The sequence below is a fragment of the Staurois parvus genome, unplaced genomic scaffold (genome assembly GCF_062004578.1).
Source record: "Staurois parvus isolate SC_StPar_1 unplaced genomic scaffold, SC_StPar_1.0 ptg000634l, whole genome shotgun sequence".
Taxonomy (NCBI): domain Eukaryota; kingdom Metazoa; phylum Chordata; class Amphibia; order Anura; family Ranidae; genus Staurois; species Staurois parvus.
Window position 1 is genome coordinate 9,191,375 of NW_028318430.1, and position 20,384 is coordinate 9,211,758.

Consider the following 20,384-nt stretch of genomic DNA (forward strand, 5'->3'; position numbering starts at 1 on the left):
TCTAAGGGCTTGGATACGTGGCTAGAGGCTGCTGAAAGTCCCTCTTCATAAATATCCTGTTTTTTTTCTGCCCAGGAGCTCAGCAACACTCTGTCGCTATGGCTGCAGTTGTAAAGTTGGCAAGCATGGCTTGCTGAATTCTTTTCTCTAGAAGGAACCAGACCGTGCAAAGTATCTCAATGAAGTTTCTGGAAAAAATTGCTGGAAGTGTGAATCCTATTAATCCCGATTGCATTTCCTTATACACAATCAGTTCAATAGTGGATTATGTTGGTTCATTTAAAAGTTGTTTTGTGAGCTGCATAATTTATGCAGACTCTAATTCTTTATGCATGATTGGAAACATTACACTAATTGTTTGATATTGTAAAAAGTCATTAATAATAGCTAGCACCAATAAGCCCTGGTGCTGGTTTTCTGTATTTTTAGAAATCATTTAATGCTGTTTAATTATGTTTGCAGTAAGCTGTAACCAAATGTTGGTTTTGATAAGTTACAAAATGATTTAAAGGGTTAGTTCACCTTTACAGAAAAACTGTAAAAAATGTGCAAAAGGGAATGTTTTGGGGAAAAAAATGCTTTATAAAAACAAATGCCCATAAATTTGCTAACTCCTTTTGTAATACGAGTTACTATAAGCATTTGTTATACCACTTTTTTGACAGACGTTCTGGCATTTCTTTTGTACATGCACCCTAAAAGTGACCTAACCCTAGACCCCCTCCCCACCTCCCTGGCCCCTGCTTTCCTTACTGCTGAGGGCTGCTGCTACAGCGTTCTGGGGATTTGCGTTCCCTGCTGCTCTCTCTCATCTCCATCCTGCACTGCCAGGATGGACAAGATTGAATCTAATTGGTCAGCATTGTCCATTTGATGGTGGTGACTAATCAGAATCCAGATTGGTCCATCCTGGCAGCGCAGGACAAAGAGAATAGCAAGGAATTCAAATCCCTGGGCCAGGGGAGTAGCTGAGGGAGCCTTGACAGCTGAGGATTGCTGGCAGTAAATGCAGTGGGGACCAGGCGGGAAGAGGGGGGAACCAGTGTTTGAATCACTTTACAGTTTGTGTAAAGGTGAAGTAGCCCCTTTAAAGCAGAACTGTATGTCCTCCTATTCTCTTGACATAAGCATCTATGCACACAATACTTGCACTCTATAGTGGAGTCTCCAGGCTGTTTGCCATCCTCCCAGTGATGACAAATCAGAGCTGTCTCTCATTGCTTTGTCACCTTCCATCTTCTACTGGTCTTCTTTCAGGTTCTTGACGCTTATCTTTGGGCCTTTCAGCATTCATTGGTGATGTATGTGCTGCACATATGTGAAGGGGTTAAATTGTTCTGGCACCCAGCTCTGTTCCTGTCATGATGGGAATGGGGCTGAGAGTGAACACAGCAATGTGCATTCTCCTCAGGCAGTACATAAAAAAATGCTAAAGGAAAGGGTTTATAGTCAATATTCTCTTTTGTTAATAAAAAAAATCTATCATCTGCTAGCAACCCCTTTTTTTTTTTTTTTTTTTTTTTTTTTTTTTTTTTTTTTTTTTTTTTTTCAAACCATGTTTTTCCTAACTTTTTTTGAAGTATCACATAGTGACACTTCATTCATGTCACTGCACAGCAACATGGTGCAGTGTGCGATCTCTTAAATTTAGAGATTTCACGTGTAGCCATAGCAGGAACAAGCCTGTAAGACATGATCGTAGGTCATAAGGCTTCTGATAGTTTTCATCACATACCCAAACTGAGAGCCAAATATTGCATTTGCTGCATTAAAGTGGACCTTTTAGTAACTTTAATGATATGCAGTTCTAACATGTCACATGATGCAACAATAGGGTATTAACCACTGCAATATCAGACACTTTCACCTCCTTTCTACCCAGGCCAGTTTTCCACTTTCAGCGCTGTCACACTTTGAATGACAATTACTCAGTCATGCAACACTGTACCCAAATTAATTTGTTTGATCATTTTTTTGAGACCGATTTTTTTTTTTCTTTGTTTCTGTTAGATTATTTATTTGAAAGTTTATTTCTTCACAAATTCAGGCTGAAATGTATCCTGGTAAAAATTGATCAGTCCTAATGTACTGGCTGCCTATCTCATTTCTTGAGGCCCTAAACTACCAGGATAATACAAATACCCCTACCCCCAAAATAAGTAGACCGTTCAAAATATTTAAGAATCATAGTGAGTTATTTTCAAGATGACATTTTTTTTTTTTTTTTTGTCAAGTTTTTGGAAAATGAAAAAAAAGGATTTAAATTTCTTTAATACATACTATCGCCACAGCAGTCCAGCGTCTTTATATGACTGCTGTGGTGGTGATCAGGGATATTGACTGATGGTATGTTAAACTTTTTATTTTTTATTTTTTTACATTTTTTTTTTTTCCCTATTTTTTATATGCTGGAGGTGATCAGGATTTTGTGTTAGATTATGATTGCTTATTACAGTGATGATCACTGTTATAAGCAATCATTTTTATGAATGGCATCCATTCATGTGTCGTGTACTCTTGTGATAGTTGTGATTGGCCACAGCTGTCACATGGTACAGGTCCCCTGAGATTAGCCCCAGTACCATCTGATCACTGAGACCAGTTGTAGAGATCACAATAGTACACGATGAATAGCTATGAACAAAAGCCATTATGTGCAAGTGACATGTAATTTCTGTGATTTGGTCACAGCGATCACATGGTACCAGGGTTGACCCAGTACAATGATCTGTCTTTCTATGTGTTCAGTGAACACAGCAGGTGACAGATTGCGCTGCTGCATGCACGAGGCACGCGAATGGGAGGATGTCCTATGACGTCCTCCTGGGATAATGGTGCTCCCACCTGGCTGTATTTATAATAGGCTGGGCAGGATGTGGTTAAAAACTGAGCCTTTTTATCATTAAAGTGTTCCTAAACCCACAACCGTAAAATAAATCTTTACATGCAGTAAAGCATGCTTGTTATACTCATTGTTGAACCCAAGGGGTTAATCCTTTCCTTCTTCCAGTGTCCCCCTCTTATCTCCTGATAACACATTGTGCAGATACACTCTGCACATGCTCACTTTAGTGTGTATTGCTAGAGAGGTTTTTTTTTCTTGGGAGAGTGCATGTGATCAGCATAGGGCCAATCAGCACTGTCCAGACAGAGGTCAGGGGTTCTGCATCCTCCTTGAGCAAAATTAAAACTTCTCCTACAAGCTTTAACATCTGCTCTGTTGGACACTGATAGAAGTCACAAGACTGCTCTAACTGCTGATGAGAAGGCAATTAGCAGTTTATATTACTATAATAATTGCACTTCCATGTTCTGCATACTGTGGGAGACCAGATATAGTGAATGCAGGGTTCTGGGTTTAGCAGCACTTGAAAGTCACTTTACCTGAGCTTGGGTTTTGATTTTAAAGACTGAGTTTTGTCATCAGTGTGTTTCATGCAGGAGGTAGTATTTGCATAGTATCCTCTACCCCAGTGATCAGACTGCAACATTGTAACTTTGTAGCTTGCCTCAAGCTGAGAGGGTGCAGCACCTGGCTGATTTGTGTCCTACAGCCCAGGAATAAGATGCTGACCCGAGGATTCCAAGGGTGGCATTGTCAGGTGGATTACTGTGATCTTTGGGAAAAGCAGTAATACTAAACAGTGTTATATTTACAAATTACTCACCATACATTTACATAAACATTATCTGCTGTTAGGTCCACATTAACTTTCAATAAAAACATTTTGGTAGAGCAAAAGAGCTATTGCACCTACATGTATTGCCTTTATCCACAGAAAACCAGGAGCTTTTTAAATGGTTATTTAGGAATTCTCTAGGTGCTTACTTTACATTACCATATCTAATGTAGGGAACATTGGCAATGGAGCTCATGCTGTTTATCTACTACTGTCTTTGGCACAAGTTTGGAATGTAACAGAGGGCTTTGTAGATAGGCATTCTTACTTGGGAAATACTAATGTGAATCTTTCCAAGCCTTTGGCCATAACCAACAGGATATCCTGAAGTCAAAACACATAGAAGAAAAATATTTAGAAATAAATGCTGTTTTTCGATGTACAATACCTATAATTTTGTAATGTGAAACTTGAATCTTTTTTTTTTTTTTTTTAATTTAATTACAACAGATACATATGTACCTACGGTATATTCTGCATTAATGCATGTTATGTGATAGTTAATCAGTGTATCAATATTTCAGGAAAATTGATATCTTACAGCTGAACTCTAGGCAGATATAAGACAAATTTAATGCAGCTCTGTAATCATTAATACATCATGAAATATATATATATATATATATATATATATATATATATATATATATATATATATATATATACACAGTGGGGCAAAAAAGTATTTAGTCAGCCACCAATTGACCAATTGTGCAAGTTCTCCCACTTAAAAAGATGAGATAGCAAACAGTTTGCTATGAGGACACACTAAGAACGGGAGGAGCCAAGATCACAGGCGGGGGACTGAGAAGAGTACCACTGCACAGAGCAGGTGAGTATAGCATGTTTGTTATTTTAATGAAAAAAAAATATCTAGTCTTTAGTAACATGGCTGAAACCCTTGATGCGCCACCTGAAGCACGTGAGCAATACATGGCGCTTTTTTTTTTTTTTTTTTTTTTTTTAAGCAGCTTTTTCCTGCCAGGAGTAAAAGGGGAGGAAAAAATGAAATACCCAGTGTGCATATGTCCTAAGGAACAGCATTTGTGTACAAAGAGTTAATTTCTGTATATTTCAAATGATACGGATTACCAGGATTATTATTTGTGTAAGAAAACTCGGGATGTCTCTTATTGCAGGGTATGAATTTTGTCACTGGATACCTCATTTTGGTTACTAAAGATGAGGAAAAGGCCTTCTGGTTGTTGGATGCTCTTCTTGGACACATTTTACCTGGTATGTTTTTTTTTTTTTTTTTTTTTCTTGACTAAACCCTTTTTGCGGTTATAGCTTGTTAATAGTCATATCAATCTACTCTCCGTATGAACATGTCTGCATGAATCTTTTATAATACCGTGAATTCAGTATTCTCAATAGTAATCATTTCCCAAGACTCGTGGACCATGTTGTCCACAGAAGAGCCAGACTTGGAAGTGTGACTAGATTAGGGGAATAAAATGTAAGATTTTTAAAGGATAAGTGACCCTGTAAGGTCTATATATGGAGCCAAATGCATATCCTTTAGATTTACATGCAATCTACAGTGAAGGAAATAAGTATTTGATCCCATGCTGATTTTGAATGTTTGCCCACTCACAAAGAAATGATCAGTCTAAAAATCAAATGGTAGGTGTATTGTAACACTGAGATCTCTCAGTGTTACAATACCATTCGATTTTTTAGACTGATCATTTATTTGTGAGTGGGCAAACATTCAAAATCAGCAGGGGATCAAATACTTATTTCCTTCACTGTAGATTGCATGTAAATCTAAAGGATATGCATTTGGCTCCATATATAGACCTTACAGGGTCACTTATCCTTTAAAAATCTTACATTTTATTAAATGACAATTACCCAAAACACACATCCAAGGCAACAAAGGAGTGGTTCAAGAAGAAGCACATTAAGGTCCTGGAGTGGCCTAGCCAGTCTCCAGACCTTACTCCAATTGAAAATCTGTGGAGGGAGCTGAAAGTTTGAGTTGCCAAATGTTAGCCACCAAACCTTAACGACTTGGAGAGAATCTGCCAAGAGGAGTGGGCCAAAATCCCTCCTGAGTTGTGTGCCAACCTGGTGGCCAACTAAAGGAAGCGTCTGACCTCTGTGATTGCCAAAAAGGGATTTGCCACCAAGTACTAAGTCATGTTTTGTGAAGGGCATCAAATGCTTTTCCCTCATGAGCATGGAAATCAGTGCATCATTTGTTAGACATGCATTTATTTTGAATTTTTTGTTGCTATTCTGTCTGTTACAATACACCTACCATTCGATTTTTAGACTGATCATTTCTTTGTGAGTGGGCAAACATTCAAAATCAGCATGGGATCAAATACTTATTTCCTTCACTGTATATATTACACCATTCTTTTTTTCCTCTCACCACAGCTTTAATATAAAGGCATTTATTTAGTAACAACCGTCTTAGGGCCTAGTCATACCATCGTGTTAGAAAATGCATACAATTAATTTTTGGTATGTTTTCAATGTGTTGCATTAAATGCTTCACAATGCAAGATGCATCTTATATACACTTTTTTTTTTTTTTTTTTTTTTTTTTTTTTTTCTTTTCATTTTTGTCATATCCTGTAAATTTTAGGGTTTGTGGTTTTTTTTTTTTTTTTTTTTTTTTTTTTTTTTTAAAACTCGGACATTAAAACAGGGACATATGAGTTGAAAAATGTTCTAATTAAAACGCATATTGACTTTTGAGTGCATTGTTCCTGGCTTTGACATTGATTATCATGCAACACACTTTTTTACAAATACACACAAAAAGTTGCAAGCTGGATTTTTCATGCACCTTATTGTGATCTGCATTGTATTGGACACGATGTTGTGAATAGGCCCCTACTAAATATATGCCTTTTTAGCTTTGTATCCCATTCTCGGCCAGCTTGTATCTTGTTTCATCATGTTATAAGTTTTCTTTATACAATTCATGTAGTTTATGCAACCCATCGGAAAATAAGTTGGGCTTGCATAAGTTTTATATTGGAGTGTGAGTTAATCCCTGGATATGCTGTTACCTAATGTGCAGTCTAATAATTTATATATGGTGTTTTTGCATTGCTTTATTCAAAACAATCTGGCAGATCATCTTTCATATAAATGGTAGCCTCTAGAGGGTGCACCTGTTTATGGTAAAGAGTATAGCATCCTTGCAAACAGCTGTAATACTCACGCCATCACTACATGCAGAAGAACATTCAGAGCTTGAGTTTCTATGAAATTTGACTCGTCTGGACAGTTCTCTCATGACAGACTTTTCAGATGGGAAACAGTTGAAATGAAAAATGTCATGGTCCAAATGCCGCATGCAGTGTTTAATTTATGCTGCACCCAGTTAATGTCCAAGAAATGCAAGTCTGTATACACCCTTAGGCCTTTTTCACACTGGCGTTAAAAGCAGGCATTTTAGGGGCATTCTTGACAACTCTCAAACGCCTTGTTGAGCAGTTTGCAATTGATAATATGGACTGCACACAGAGCAGTTCACATTAGCAAAATGTGTTTGCATTGCATCGCTGCACTTCAAAAATGAAGCTACATGTCGAGCTTGGAAGGAGTTGAATCATCTCAACCCCTTCCATTTAAGTCAATGGTAACGTGCCAGCAAAAGTCTACAGCACATTGGGCCTTGTTCATAACAGCCCCAAAAAATAAATATATAAATGTAGGCTCCTGGTTTGTGTTTTTTACCTCCATTTAACGTCCGTTAAACACACATAGGGCATTTGGGGAGTTTTTGTAATGCGCCTTTATTGTGTGTAAAAAGTGGTCAAATACAACTAACAAAGCACATTAATTCATCAGTATTTTGAGTATGTGTTGAACAAGGCCTAACAGATGTGATGGTTGGAGGGAGCTTTGAAGGCTAGGTTCACACATTTTTGCATCTGCATGTTTTTCATGTGCTGCCCTTAAATCCTATGAGGCCATAAATGTGCTTCAGTGCCACAAATTATAGTATTTTTCCCATAAGCTCTGCACAGGTTCCCATAGAAAGGAGTAGGAATCCTCTTGTGTGTCAGCCAACACGTGTAAAGTTGTACAGATGTAAATGTGTAGCAAATTCCCTTTTTAGTGTTTGTTTAACCAAAGCCTAAGAATGATGATTATAATTACGATCGTATGATGTGTTTCTTTCTATACTATGCATTTTTAAAGGTACACTCCAGTCAAATCTCAAAGTATATGAAGGTTTGTCTTCAGGCTGACTTAATTTGTCGCATGCTTGCTCTGAGGCTGATTTGGCGATGTGAACCTACAATAAACTGGATACAATGGAACTGGAACTAATGCAGCTTTCTGGCATTTATTTGACCAGTCTCTTAACCACTTCCAGTCCGGACACTTTTACCCCCTTCCTGTCCAGGCCAATTTTCAGCTTTCAGTGCTATCACACTTTGAATGACAATTGCGCGGTCATATAACACTGTACCCATATGAATTTTTTAGCATTTTTTTGAGACCGATAAAGCTTTATTTTGGTGGTATTTATTCACCACTGGGATTTGTTTTTTTTGCTATGTAAATGAAAGTCCAAAAATTTTGAAAAGTTTTTTTTCTTATAAAATTTTGCAAATAAATAGTATTTAATCATCTTGGCCAAAATTTATTCTATTATCTTTTTAGTAAAAAAAATAACCCAAATTAGTTTATAACCAAAATTATAATTTAAAATTTTTTTTTTTTTTTTTTTTTTTTTTATATTGTTTGTTTTTTACATACTGTCACCCTAGCAGTACAGTGTAACCATGGTGACACTGTACTACTTGTGGGGGGTGATGAAGATTTTTTTTTTTTACACTGATTGCTTTTACACCCATAAAGGCTGTAAAAGCAATCATTCCTTGTTTTCTCTGGCTGCATTCTTGCAGCCATTGAGAACTGAGTGAGCTGTGATTGGTCACAGCTTGTCACATGGTACAAGGCTGTTGTGTGAATAGCCTTGTACCATGTGACCTCTGTGATCATTCACAGATTTCACACGTAGTAAGCAATGATGTCACAAGTGACATCTTGCTTACAACTCTGCATGTGATCGGGACCTCGCACAGAGGTCCCGTCCGACGATCAGTGTTCCACTGGGTCGCGGTGTTGCGCGTTCCCAGGGAGCACGCGCAAGCAGGGTGCAGGGAGGCCGTTTATAAATGGCCACCCGACCCTGCACTGCCACCGTCCGGCCGTTTATATACAATGGCCGGACGGGAGGTGGTTAAATGGTCTCTTCTTTTTCATATGAGTGGTTCATATACCCCTAATGACTACTGGTAGCTGACTGGTCCTATAATGGTCCTGCATTGTATTGTAATGACATAGAAGCACCTGTGTGGCATTCACCACTTTTATATTCTATTATTGATGCTACCCTGCCAATTTTACTTTGTGACCAGATGTCACTAAAGATTAACAGGGGGACCTGGAAGGGAGCATGGGTTTTAAGTGGTGCTTGCTGTACCTTTTGCAAGCACAAAGTATGCTAAGGGAACCAAACGACCCCTTTTACCATGTTGTTGAATTCCTACCTCGTAATGAAATTCTAGTTGCTCCATATTGAGATGCAGATAAAAGACCACTGGATGATTGGTGTGGATTTCTTCTCTTTGCACATCTTTTGATGCTTTTTATACCAACCAATGGCATGAACTTGCAAGGTAATACTTTTAAATTTACATAAATACTACAGTGAATGGAGTTACATAAATACTACAGTGAATGGAGTTGCATAAATACTACAGTGAATGGAGTTGCATAAATACTACAGTGAATGGAGTTGCATATATACTACAGTGAATGGAGTTAAAGTGATCATGTTTAGAAACTGAACTGTATCCCTCCATTGCCAGCAACACTTGCTCTGCTATGAACAAGCTGATCCATTGTAAGCCTTGACTCATGCTGTATAATTTGTGCATCCTGTACTGACTACTTTAGGACAGTCTCTTCTAACTATAATGTACAAACTCTAAACTCTGTAGGTAAGGGTGCCACCTTATTTTCAGTAATTGATGGTCCTTTTTTCATCTAATTTTAGCATCAGTGTTAATTTTCTTTTAATGTTTAAATTTATTAGGTGAAGCCAAGAAAGGGCAGAGGAGTGGACTGCCTTCCAAGGCTTTATATGGGGGTTAATTTCCTTCATAGCAAGCAGTGTTTACAAAGATGTAATATATATAATTCTGTTTCATTGAAGGCTACAGCAGAGAATTTGAATGCAGCAGTTGGTCATGCTTGGTGTAAAAAGACAAACACATGCAGTACATCCTGCAATACATGCACACTTCCTCATATTTTATCCCATTAGTGTTTGCAAATCCAGATATTGAAAACCATCATTCTGCTTCCACACAGTAAAATGATATATCCCCTGCAAGCCCTGTCTTTCCTAATTGCAGCATAACATTAATATTACTTTATATGCTCTTCACGCATTCCCAAGACAAGGTAAACTGCAGGATTCTTCTTGCTCTTTCATTGCTATGGTGTTCCTTGTGCTCCCTTGTTCAATATACAGGATGCTGTACCCATGCACAGTGTCCTGTACACTAACATAGGGAACATGTAGAACACACAGGCAGCTATGCCTCTCATGTCCTCCATTGGTTTCACACTCCTATATGGAGTTTTAAGTCTCCATTTTCAATTGAGTACATTTTGAGTCCCCACCTATGGTTGTTGTCCTTGGTTACAACACTGCCATCGTGTGCAAAATATATTTCTCTTGTAAATAGAAAACTGTAAAAAGTGCTGCGTCACTGAATATTAGAAATAGAGAAAGTGGAAACAGAATGTTTTCATATTTAGACATCATTTAGTCAAAACCCCAGTAAATTACAAAAATGACCTTTCTGTAAATGCTATCTTGTCCTTGAGTTTGTCACATAGCTTGAGCAACTTGTAGACAGTCAGCTTATCACAGTGTTCTGTGCAAGAAGTCCTCCATTTATCATCTCAAAGTTGTTGTTTTTTCCAAACAGTTAAAGAGAAATTTTGAGAGTAAAAATCCTTGCCTTTTTAGAGGCCATTTTCTACATTGCTAAATTACATTATTAGTATAGTTCTGTAGAATTTAATGAAAGTAACTAACAAAATGTTAATAGATTTGTTTACAAATTCAGTATGTTTTGTGATGTGGGTGGCTTGCCAGCCCAAATAATGTTGATGACAGTGTTACACAAAGCTGATAGCCAAGAAGGTTTATTTATTTTTATATATATATATATATATATATATATATATAATCTGATACTGGTAGGGCTTTTTGCAAGAAAAACAAGTGAGAAAGTACATTCCCCCAATTGGCCTGACCTGTAACCTTAACCACCGCCCGCCATATAGTCCAATGACGGGCACAAGGTGGTTCTCTCGCTCTGGGAGGATGTCATATGATGTCCTCCCATTCTCACCGCGCATGCACGGCTCAGGGAGCGCGCGGCAATTGGCGGTGTGCTGTGTCCCTCGGACACAGCGGATCACCGATCCATGGAAAGAGCTGAAGATGTCGGCTCGGTCATGTGATCAGCTGTGTCTAATCACAGCTGATCACATGCAAACAGGGAAATGCCGGTTATCGGCATTTCTCTCCTCACAAGCTGTTATGCTGACCTCCGAGGAATGCCGATTACTGGCTCTCCTCGGAGGGGACATGTGCAATGATCATCAAGGCACTGATGATCAGTGTGCCCTGATGATTAGTGTGGCCCCAGAAGTGCCACCTGTCAGTGTTCATCAGTGCTGAACAGTGCCACATCAATGCCACATATCAGTGCCCATCTGAGCTGCCTTTCAGTGCCCATCAGTGATGCCTGTCAATGCCCATCAGTGCCACCTACCAGTGCCTTCTCATCAGTGCCACCTATCAGTGCCCATCACTGCAGCCTCATTAGCGCACATCAGTGAAGGAGAAAAAATCACTTATTTACACAATTTTATAACAAAAACTAAGAAAAAAAGTTTTTTTTTTTCCAAACTTTTCTGTGGTTTTTGGTTTGTTTAAGAAAAAATAAAAAACCCAGAGGTGATTAAATACCACCAAAATAGAGCTCTATCTGTCACAAAAAATTATAAAAATTTCATATGGGTACAGTGTTGCATGACCGTGCAATTATCATTCAAAGTGGGACAGTGCTGAAAGCTGGAAATTGGCCTGGGCAGGAAGGGGGTATAAGTGCCATGTAGGCAAGCGGTTAAAGCCATTGTAAAGGCTCAAGGTTTTTTAGAATGCATGAAGGTAAAAAAAAACCTGTGTGCAGCAGTGCCCACAGCCCCTTCAATACTTACCAGAGCCCCATCGCAATCCAGTGATGTGCACGACAGCCAACTGTCTGAGACCGGAATCGGGAGCCATTGGCTCCTGCTGCTGTCAATCACAGCCAGTCAGTCAATGGAGAGAGAGGGAGTGGGGCCAAGCCGCGGCTCTGTGTGTGAAGGGACACAAGGAGCAGTGGGTGCCCCCATGGCAAGCTGCTAGCTATGGGGGAACCCAACAGAAAGGAGGAGCCAGGAGAGCCTGCGGGGGGACCTGAGAAGAGGAGGATCCGGGTTGCTCTGTGCAAAACCACTGCACACAGCAGGTAAGTATAGACATATTTGTTATTAAAAAAAGGGGAAAAATAAAGAACCTTTTTAGTATTGCTTTTAAATATTTGGAACTTGATTTTTTTTTTTTTTTTTTTTTTCCCCTTCCCCTTTTTTCCTGTTCAGTTCATGCAAGATACAGTAAGTAATATGTCAAGAAACAGACACTAGTTCATAACATCTTGTATCTAGCGCCTAGATTTTGGGAAGATTTGTCCAGAGCTGACTCTATTATCCTGCTATCAAAAACACATGAGATGTGGAGACTCCCACTGTAGTCTCCTGCATACAGTATCTTTTGGACATGGTCATCTTTATACCTATCCATTTTTAATATGTTGATATAGGATACACTTCTATATTCTGGCCTTATCCATGTCCTTTTGTGGAAAATTAAAATAAAGAATATTTAAAAAGTGAATATTAAGAAATCCCAGTAGATCAGCAGATTTTTAAATACTCAGACCAGCCCATCTGGCAACAACAACCATGCCACCTTCAAAGTCACTTAAATCCCCTTTCTTCCCTACTCTGATGCTCAGTTTGAACTTCAACAAGTCGTCTTCACCCTGTGTAGATGCCTAAATGCATTGAGTTGCTGCCATGTGATTGGCTGATTAGCAATTTGTGTTACCAAGCAGTTGAACAGGTGTAGCTCATAAAGTGGCCGGTGAGTGTATATCCCCCTTGTTATCTAGCTTTGTCTTGCTGTCTCTCCTACTCCCCTAATCACTGAAGACTACTCTCAGAAATTGTGACCAGTGTCTTACACAATCTCATTGCACCACACAAGGACCTCCAGACTGTTATTACTTCGGTCTTTGGTTTACCTCTTGATCCTGCCAGTGTTGCTCAGTCTACCTCCTTTTGTGTGGAGGGCTGACCGTGCTATTGTACTGCTTCTGAATTTGCGGCAGTGTTGTCATTCTTTCTCTTGGCTGAAGAGGGCTTTATTATGGTCTCTGCTCTGGCACCAATTACATTTTTATTGAATAAATCAACTGAGTATGGGAACGTATGTGATACAGTATCTCACAGAAGTGAGTACACCCCTCACATTTTTGTAAATATTCTCTATCTTTTCATGTGACAACACTGAAGAAATGACACTTTGCTACAATGTAAAGTAGTGAGTGTACAGCTTGTATAACAGTGTAAATTTGCTGTCCCATCAAAATAACTCAACACACAGCCATTCATGTCTAAACTCCTGGCAACAAAAGTGAGTACACCCCTAAGTGACAATGTCCAAATTGGTGGGTAGCCCATGGCTTCCACTATGTACATTCCTTGCTCTCTCCCACTTGGATACTTACCTTGAAACTTTGCGTTCCTCTTATGATGTCCCATTGCGGGAGCATTTTGGCTATCTTCAGCTCCACCACTTAATCAATACATTAATACAGGTGCATTCGGGACCCTACAGGTTGACCCCCTTTGAATGTCAATGCAGATATAGACCCCATGCTCCGGGCTTAATCTCTTGTTTACTCCGCTATTATTTCTTATAGAACACCCCCAGTTTGTTCTTATCAGCATTTGCAGTCGGAACTTGGGGGAACTCTGGATCAGCAAGATTGGCGGATCATGACCCAAGCATTATCTAAATGTTCAGGGAATGTTCTTATTCTAGAAAATGCCTATAAGGTTCTTCATAGATGGTATTACACACCTGCCTGTCTGGCTTGTTTTATCCCCACATACTCCCCAACTTGCTTTCGGGTTGTCAACAAATTGGCACCATGGCCCATATTTGGTGGACTTGCCCCAAGGTTTGCAGACTGTGGATCAGGGTTTATGCCCTTCTCCGCACTATGTTTCACACAAACATTAAGCACAACCCGTATGTAACGCTATTATTTAAACCATTAGTGGGCCTACTTCGTCCTGAATGGCAGAAGGCATCACATCTATTCATGGCTACCAAACTGACGATCGCGAGGGCTTGGAAGACCTCCCCTCCTCCGCTTTGAAGCTGTCAAAAATCTGATGAATTTTATAATGTTTAATGACAGAAACAATTGAGTACTGTCCGTGATACTTTTTTTATTTGCACTAACATACAATTTTGAGGACAAGCTTTCGGGGTGTGTCCCCTTCTTCAAGGTCTAAGCAGTACTATTACAAATCACAAAGTTTAAGCAGAATGTTAGAAGGGATTGAGAAAAAAAAAAAAAAAGGCCACAGATAAGATACATCAAAAGCGAGGGGGGGAGGGGGGGATACAACACTCACACAGAGGGGGTCAAGCTTTAGCTAATAGTCATAAAGCTGTCGGATAATGGTTGAAGAATCCCATGTCCAAATTCAGGCCGTTATCTTTTGTGTCAAATAGAATTATCATTCTTAGTTCAAATGTTTTTCTTTCCTGGATGGATTTAAATTTTCCTTTCAGAACTAAAATATTGAGGTCTTCCATATTGTGGCCTGGTTGTGAGAAATGGTGTCCTACAGGTGTGCAGAGGTTATCTTCTTTATGTTCCTTGATGGTATGTCTGTACAAATTCATCCTTGTTTGCAACCTCTGTCCTGTTTTGCCAACATAAGATCCTTTGCTGCATTTTCTGCACTGGATAAGGTACACAACATTACTGGAGGTGCAGCTGTATGATCCGGAGATATTGAAGATCCCTTTTGAGTGTCTGACACTTTTTGATGGATTGATTTGGTTGCACAGCTTGCAGCGTTTCTTATTGCAGGGTTTGCTTCCATTATTTGTGACATCATAATCAGAAGGGGACATACCCCGAAAGCTTGTCCTCAAAATTGTATGTTAGTGCAAATAAAAAAAGTATCACGGACAGTACTCAATTGTTTCTGTCGCAAATGCACTAATACGGCTACAATCACCTCAAGCATAATGGTTAATGAAAAACTGACGGCTATACTGTGAGACACCCACACACAGTTTCTGCGGACCTGGCGTCCCTGGCTTGATATAGCCCAACCGTCAAGATTTGATCAGTCCCTTTTTGTCAATTTTATTAGATTTTTTTTTTTTCTGTCGCGGTTCCCCTGGAGCCCTTTCTTTATCTTTTGTCTCTTTCTTCGTTCCTCTTTTTTCTTTTCTGCTCAGTCTGTTTTCATATTTGTGCTGATTGTAATTTTTGTTTTAAGTACCGTACCAGCAACACTAAATCTACCCGTCGAACTTCATTGAGAGTCCTGAATATAGAGTACCAATATGCATTCAGTGAGGCTCCTTGTGCCATCTTTCCTGCCTTCTGTATGCGGATTTTGTGATAATCTTTTCTTAGTTTATTAACTCATTAGTCTCTAAATGTCTACAATTTTTGCAACTTATTTTATTTTTCCTCTTTATATATTGCGCTTGCGTTTGTTTCCTTGTCTATACATCAGTACATTCCCTGTATTCTGCATCAGAAAACCTTATACATTTTCATTTCTGTTGGTCAGTGCTTCTGTTTCTGATTTGTTTCTCTGATGTTATCTATTCTGCAATAAAATTAATTGTAAAAGAAAATGTCCAAATTGGGCCCAATTAGCCATTTTCCCTCCCCGGTGTCATGTGACTCGTGTTACAAGGTCTCAGGTGTGAATGGGGAGCAGGTGTGTTAAATTTGGTGTTATCACTCTCACTCTCTGATACTGGTCACTGGAAGTTCAACATGGCACCTCATGGCAAAGACCTCTCTGAGGATCTGAAAAAAAGAATTGTTGCTATACATAAAGATGGCCTAGGCTGTAAGAAGATGGCCAAGACCCTGAAACTGAGCTACAGCACGGTGACCAAGACCATACAGTGGTTTAACAGAACAGGTTCACCTCTGAACAGGCCTCGCCATGGTTGACCAAAGACGTTGAGTGCACGTGCTCAGCGTCATATCCAGAGGTTGTCTTTAGGAAATAGACGTATGAGTGCTGCCAGCATTGCTGCAGAGATTGAAGAGGTGGAGGGTCAGCCTGTCAGTGCTCAGACCATACACTGCACAGTGTATCAAGTTGGACTGTATAGGTGTCGTCCCAGAAGGAAGCCTCGTCTAAAGATGATGCACAAGAGAGCCCGCAAACAGTTTGCTGAAGACAAGCAGAGTAAGGACATGGATTACTGGAACCATGTCCTGTGGTCTGATGAGACCAAGATAAACTTATTTGGTTCAGATGATGTTAAGCGTGTGTGGCAGCAACCAGGTGAGGAGTACAAAGACAAGTGTGTCTTGCCCACAGTCAAGCATGGTGGTGGGAGTGTCATGGTCTGGGACTGCATGAGTGCTGCCGGCACTGGGGAGCTGCAGTTCATTGAGGGAACCATGAATGCCAACATGTACTGTGACATACTGAAGCAGAGCATGATCCCCTCCCTTCAGAGACTGGGCCACAGGGCAGTATTCCAAAATAACGACCCCAAGCACACCTCCAAGATGATCACTGCTAAAGAAGCTGAGGGTAAAGGTGATGGACTGGCCAAGCATGTCTCCAGACTTAAACCCTACTGAGCATCTGTGGGGCATCCTCAAACAGAAGGTGGAGGAGCGCAAGGTCTCTAACATCCACCAGCTCCGTCGTGGAGGAGTGGAAGAGGACTCCAGTGGCAACCTGTGAAGCTCTGGTGAACTCCATGCCTGAGAGGGTTAAGGCAGTGCTGGGAAATAATGGTGGCCACACAAAATATTGACACTTTGGGCCCAATTTGGACATTTTCACTTAGGGGTGTACTCACTTTTGTTTCCAGCGGTTTAGACATTAATGGCTGTGTGTTGAGTTATTTTGAGGGGACAGTAAATTTACATGTTATACAAGCTGTACACTCACTACTTTACATTGTAGCAAATTGTTATTTCTTCAGTGTTGTCACATGAAAAGATAAAATAAAATATTTACAAAAATGTGAGGAGTGTACTCACTTCTGTGAGATACTGTACATAATTAAACCATTGTTCAAGAGAAAATAAACAATGTACAGTTTCATAAGAACAAATAAGACCCTCCCAGGGGTCCATGTAATAGAGCGAAGCTTGATGTTTGCTCATCTAGAGTAAAAACATGAAAATACACCTAGCTCATGGCCAGAAGTATAGTGAAACCTGGTGCTCTACAGTAAGTATCCACTGTAGAGGCGTAGAACCTGATCACTGGGATGTCTCCTATTTCTCACCCAAGGGGATAAAAAAGAAAGTGGGAGGGTCAATTCCGTGATCTGTAGAAAGGAATTAAGAAGGATGGGGGAGCGTGACATACAATGACACCAAACCGTGGCCTTAGTAATAAAATCGGTCAAGAGAAGAGAGAAAAAAAAAAAGCGGGGGGAGAAAAAAATGAATGAAAAATAGCAATAGACAAGCAAGGAAAGATAGGAAAAGGGAGATCCCATCATCTTGGAAGGAAACAAAAAAGGTGAAATGAAGAAGGGGAGGACGAGGTAGAGGGATATATCACAAAAGGAAAAGTGCCATCCAATTTGATACCGTATCTAAATAATATCTCCGACTCACTTCGAATAAAAGTGTGGATTATAAACCTAAATATACTGGAACACAGAAAAAATGGCAGTTGACTAGTGCAAAACCGCCTAGAAAGTGGTTAATTGAAATCCTATGCGGAGTAATATCACTACAAAAATGGATGCGATATTGTATTTATTCAATCACATAGATCGTGAAAAAGGTTGACATTGACAGGGTGAACATGTTGCAATCATATTAAAATCAAAGAATTAAAATAAAGAACCGTTCGGCGTCTTCAAAAACGGCTGTATAGGCAAAAATGATCCATATGAGGCAATAGAATTTCCTTTCTGTATTCATCTGCAGTAAAGTTCCATATTATAAGGCCTGATAAAGTCTTTTTCTTCTTTTAACTGTTCTTTCATGAACAGCACAATAAAGATGGATGGAGTCCTAGAAAATAAATGGATAATGATGAATACAAAGGAAACGGGATAATCACTATGACACCAGCTAAATGAACTGCTCATAATCAGGTTGATGAGATGTATCTCTCTTTACCTTCTTAGTGGCTGTGCCATAATACAAGCATAATATGTATAAATCTTCCTGGATAACCACCACAGATGGAAGTGAATCCACAGTAACAAGTGACTCTAAAAGTGAATTAAATATTAAATGATAAATAATAATAAATATAGGTGATGCTAGAGTGTCATAAATGAAATTAAAGTGAATTACCATAAGGAAAGTCAGAAGAAATTCCCTCTCACTGAGGGTATGAAAAAACCCCTATGTGCATGAATAGGGAGGTGAGAGTCCAGGGTAATAAAGGTGTTTCAAAAAGGACATACAGGCCTCGATGATTCCTTATCAAAATGCCCCTCTAGGGGTTCCAAAAATTGCTCCTGAGACAGAGTTGGTACAGTTCCTATAGAAATGCATGAGGCTAGTGTCTCATATGACTGTGTAGCACACAGTATATAGTATATACCTAATAGAGTCCAAAAATTCCCCTCAAAATAGGGCTTGGGCAAATCGGATATAATGCAGAGTTGCTGTGGTTCCTATAGAAACACAAGAGACTGATGTCCCGTATCGCTGACTGTATAGCCACAGTATATAGTATATACCTATAAAGTCCAAAAATTCCCCTCAAAATAGGGCTTGGGCAAATCTGTTATTACATGGGATATAACTCCCATTTATAAACATTGTGGTCTAAAGTGACTCAGCTAAATACACTATTACTTGCCACCGGTGGAAGTGAACTGTGTCACGTAAATCGCCAAAAAATCTCCTCAGAGTGTTTGCCTGGCTATATTCTATGTTTCCTCGTGCTTATCCAAGATGGAGCTGCAGCGCTTGCTTCTTTCCCCTCATGGATACCGCAGCCTATGAAGACGCCGAGCGTGATGATGTCATTAAGTTGACGCATTTTGTCCGCCAATCATCGCAGACTTCCTGAGAACTGGGAGGGGACAACTCATCCATTGCCTTATATAGTGCCTTAATTGCACCTTTTTAAACCGTTTACGTTGCCCTCTTGTGTTGGAATGTCATCACTACATTAAAATAAAAAATCCTATAGAAAAAACATATGATTGTAGAAGAACATTACGGGAATGGCCCAATTTAAACAGTTTACTCCAGATAGTATTCAGACTATATTTTTGTATTTTATGTATAGTATAATCCCATTTATCAGATAACCTTGTGGACATATTTAATAAATTCTCTTTTCCTTAATTCAATAAAACTTTAAAATTTTGTTCTGTATTTAATCCTTGTGGCAATAATGTACCTAAAGTATATATCCAATATTTTTCTTTTTGAAGAAGTACTTTGTCAAAATCGCCCCGTCTTGTGGAGATATTCAATAGAAAAATTCCCTTCCTTTCAGACCTTCCGTTCTCCCTTTATGTACATCCTTAAAATGCTGGGCTAAAGGGTTTTCTCTTTCCTTCTCACTTCTGTTTTTATCATTTTTGATATCTCTCAGATGTTCACCAATTCTTATTTTCAATGTCCTTTTAGTTTTTACTATGTAAATCTTTTTACATGGACATTCTATCATATAAATTACTTTGCTGCTAGAGCAATTAATGGAATTTTTTATTTGGAAAGCTTGGGGTTTATCAGTATTAAAAAATTGATCCGTTTTATCTACAAGGGGACAAACTTGGCAATGGCCACACGGAAACATACTGCTTTATTGATTTTTGTTAGCCAGTTATCTCTGGGGACCTTCCCAAATTCTGATTGAACCAATAAATCATTCAGATTAGAGACTCTTGTAGCTACCATCAATGGTCTTTCACCTACAATTTGTGCTATTCCTGTAGAGGGATATACACTAGGAGTAGAAGAGGCGTTCACCAATGAGGAGCGCAAGAGCACGTTGACCCCACGAAGGGGAATAGGGGGAGCATTACCCTGTAGGTTACAGATTGGTCAATCTCGTGGTGAAGCGGGAGACTGAGTGATAGTCTATCCAGGGTTGCCAGACAGAAACTTGTCATGTTAGTTTTTCGTTGACAAAGAAGCCCTGGATTCTAGGTATCCTTTTTTTTTTAATTGTTTTTGCTGTGAAACTTCTCTGTTTAAAGACAACAAAACTGGATATTCATTTTTTTTTCTTGAATTATCAGTGGAGCAGAGAGCATGGAACATTCTCAATAGTATATTCTGAGGCTTGGAAACAAGTTGTTCAAAG

The 20,384-nt window shown here is 39.3% G+C and overlaps 1 protein-coding gene across 3 annotated transcripts in view; it reads left to right on the forward strand.

Annotated features, from left to right (window-relative positions):
* Nucleotides 1-20,384, forward strand: part of GRTP1 (growth hormone regulated TBC protein 1) — a 71,145-nt gene that overhangs the window by 34,820 nt on the left and 15,941 nt on the right. For all 3 annotated transcript variants that reach the window (XM_089693550.1, XM_089693552.1, XM_089693551.1), the window contains one exon: nt 4,820-4,916. In XM_089693550.1, coding sequence (XP_089549676.1) covers nt 4,820-4,916 — 97 coding nt within the window. The remainder of the gene's footprint in view (nt 1-4,819; nt 4,917-20,384) is intronic.